A 3314-nucleotide genomic window follows, 5' to 3' on the forward strand; every position below is an offset into this window, starting at 1 on the left:
GAGATTAATATAGTATAGACCTGAGTGTGCGAACTTATCATAATTTATATATTATCTTTACAATATGTAGACATGTACAAATGACTTTACAACATTTTCAAAAAAGTAGCAACTATATGGGTCCTGGTTTGTAAACAGAATAGCCTCCAATTACCTTCATTATGTATAAAGGTATTATACAGAATACATGCATTTTCATGAACGTATAAATCCATGCGATTGAGTATCCTCAATGTGGGGAAAAAAGGCATTAAAAACAACACCACAAGCTTCAAATGTGTACACGTATTTGTAAAAAACACATTCACGCCATTAATTATTGACACAGAAAATGTCAACCTTATTTTTTAGGTCGTTTGATTCAATATTCATAAATTTAATATTCCACTTCTCATTTATTAATCCAAAATTCGCTTTTCCATTTTTATGTCACAGAAAATGTTGTCTTTATATTTAAAGTTCTCAAATTTAGTATTGACACATTTAATATCCCCCTTCTAATTTGTTAATCCTAAATTGGCTTAATTCCCTTACGTTCTGTGTGAATTTTTATGCCTGAATTCTGTATTTCCATTCCTGCTTTCATCCATGCATCACAGAAATCACAACGTCTGTGTTTTTTATGCAGCATTTCAGGCCTATCCTTGGAGCACAGAGTTGTATAATCAGTCGGGTCAGTACACGCAGGCGGTGTTTCGGCCACAGGTACAATCACAGAGTCAAGATGGCCAGTATTCTCAGCTCCTGCCACAGCAGCGCTACGTCCAGCTTCAGGGAGCTCCATCACAGCCCAGCCTGCCCAAACCCACCCCGGACCCCCTGCTGCCCAACATCAAGGTGGAATCTGGCGACATCAGCCACAACCAACCAATAGGAGGCGGCGAGGCGGAGCCTGCCTTCCACTGTGATTTCTCACCAATACAATTTTAGGCACAGCAGGTGATGCATGAGATTTGTTTACTGTGCGAATTAAGAGTCTATATGCATGTGTGTTTAAGGGGTCACAAGGTCACATGTAGTTCACTTAAAAGTGGAAATTGGTTGTTTTTGCGTTATTTCAAGCAAATTCGTTCTTCTGGTTTGAAACAAATTTTTGAAGGTTTACACGCCGATTAGATACTTGTGTGTATTCCTGCGCGGAGACTGGATATCTGTACCAGTGAGTGCATCGTGACGTTTCTGAGTGTGCAGCATTAATTCATGAGAAAGACTTTGTTCAAACCAATCAGAGCACTCTATTGTGTATGCAACTTCATTAATATGCATGATCGCTTCAAAGACTGTATTTACCTGTTACGGTGTTCAGATAGCAGAGAGACGCCACGTTGTGTTGCCAAAGCAAGTGAAAGAACAACTACTTGTAGACATGGGTCATCAGTCAGTGCTGCGTTTATAAATGTGCTGCAATGAAGGTTTCGTTTTCATTTCCCCGCTATGAGAAAACTATAGGTGTGTAATCCCCCTGCTGAGACAGGGGGGTATTATGGCCCTTAAAAAACAGTGTGAGTAAATACTACATTCAGTTTTTAAAGATTAAGGGTTTTCTAAAGTATCAGGATTATATTGTTAACTAATATTAAAACCACACTTGAAATAAAATATAGGTTTCTTCGAATATAATAGTATACAATCTTTTATTTTAGGTAGTTGCTTATGCAGCATTTAGTGTTTTTATTTAGTCTAACCTGGTATATCAAAATAACAAAGTAATATAAATAAGCTTTATATTTTAATTACATATCATATATAATATATTATATAATGGGCATCACGGTGGCGCAATGGGTAGCACGATTGCCTTACAGCAAGTAGTTCGCTGATTTGAGCCCTGGCTGGGTCAATTAACATTTCTGTGTGGAGTTTGCATGTTCTCCCGTGTTGGCAAGGGTTTGCTCCAGGTGCTTAAGTACATGTGGTACAGGTGAATTGAATAAATTGGCCGTAGTGTATGTGTGTGAATGCAAGAGTGCATGGGTGTTTCCCAGTGTTGAGTTGCAGCTGGAAGGGTTGACGCTGCGTAAACATAAGTTGGACAAGTTGGCGGTTCATTCCGCTGTGGTGACCCCAGATTAATTAAGGGACCAAGCCAAAAAGAAAATGATTGAATGAATAAATTAATATTATATAATTTTACTAAAACATTAACCATTAAATAAACATATTTAATGTGTTGAGGGAAACTGAAACTGATGAGTATGTCAGTAATGTGTAATATTTGTTACTATTTAATTAAATGAATAAATAGTTCATTAATGTGAAAATTATAAATATATATTTTACTTTTTTTACATCAATTTCATTATTATAATTATGAATTAATTATTAAAATGCTAAATTATATTACACATACTGTTTTATTCTAGAGTTCAAATGAATTTGACATATGTCTAAATATCGGTGACGCAGTAGGTAGTGCTGTCGCCTCACAGCAAGAAGGTCACCTGTTCGAGTCTCGGCTGGGTCAGTTGGTGTTTCTTTGTGAGTTTGCATGTTCTCCCTGTGTTGGCGTGGGTTTCCTCCGGGTGCTCCGGTTTACCCCACAGCCCAAAGACATGCGCTAGGTGAACTGGATACAGGCTAAAATTGTCCATGGTGTATGAGTGAGAATGAGTGTGTTTGGATGTTTCCCAGAGATGGGTTGCCGCTGGAAGGGCATCTGCTGCATGAAACGTGCTGGATAAGTTGCTGGTTCATTCCGCTGTGGCGACCCCGGATTAATAAAGGGACTAAGCCGAAAAGAAAATGAATGAATGAATATCTAAATATCTTCATATTTCACTGTAGGATGTTTGTAAATGTGTTATTGCCGGAAAAAATTGTGTTTTTGCCTTTAAAGGAGCTAACATGTCCATGCTATCAGAATAGCACAAATAATCTAACACCATCATATCAGTTTCATTAAGCAAGGTTTTGTGTTAATGGCCGACATTACTGATAAGCCTCTCTGTTGTGTTTCAGGGTGCAGAGGGACTGAAGATCCGCTGGCAGTATTTTCATTTATTAATATGTTTGTCTTTTGTTTTTGTTGTAGCGATGCTGGAGCTATTAAACTGCTCTTTCTCTGATATTCTGTTGTGCTTTGGTTATTACGCATTGTTTAACGGGAGAGTTCAACCAAATATGTAAATATGTCACTATTTACTCACACTCGAGAGGTTTTACACTTTTATTCATTTCTTCTTTTGAACACAAATCAAGATATTCTGGAGAGTGTGGGAGAAAAAAAACAGCCATTGACATTCAGGAGGAACGAAAACACGATTGAAGTCAATAGCTGTTTTTTATATACTGATTCTTCAGTATTCATTCAACTT

The 3314-nt window shown here is 37.5% G+C and overlaps 1 protein-coding gene across 2 annotated transcripts in view; it reads left to right on the top strand.

The window, feature by feature from the left end:
- Positions 1-3065, top strand: part of nobox (NOBOX oogenesis homeobox) — an 18409-nt gene extending 15344 nt beyond the window's left edge. For both annotated transcript variants that reach the window (XM_087296080.1, XM_087296081.1), the window contains exons 9-10: positions 629-939; positions 2959-3065. In XM_087296080.1, coding sequence (XP_087152206.1) covers positions 629-930 — 302 coding nt within the window. In that variant the 3' untranslated portion in view covers positions 931-939; positions 2959-3065. The remainder of the gene's footprint in view (positions 1-628; positions 940-2958) is intronic.
- The last annotated feature ends 249 nt before the right edge of the window (positions 3066-3314 follow it).

The sequence above is a fragment of the Danio rerio genome, chromosome 19 (assembly GCF_052040795.2).
Source record: "Danio rerio strain M-AB ecotype USA chromosome 19, GRCz13ab, whole genome shotgun sequence".
Taxonomy (NCBI): domain Eukaryota; kingdom Metazoa; phylum Chordata; class Actinopteri; order Cypriniformes; family Danionidae; genus Danio; species Danio rerio.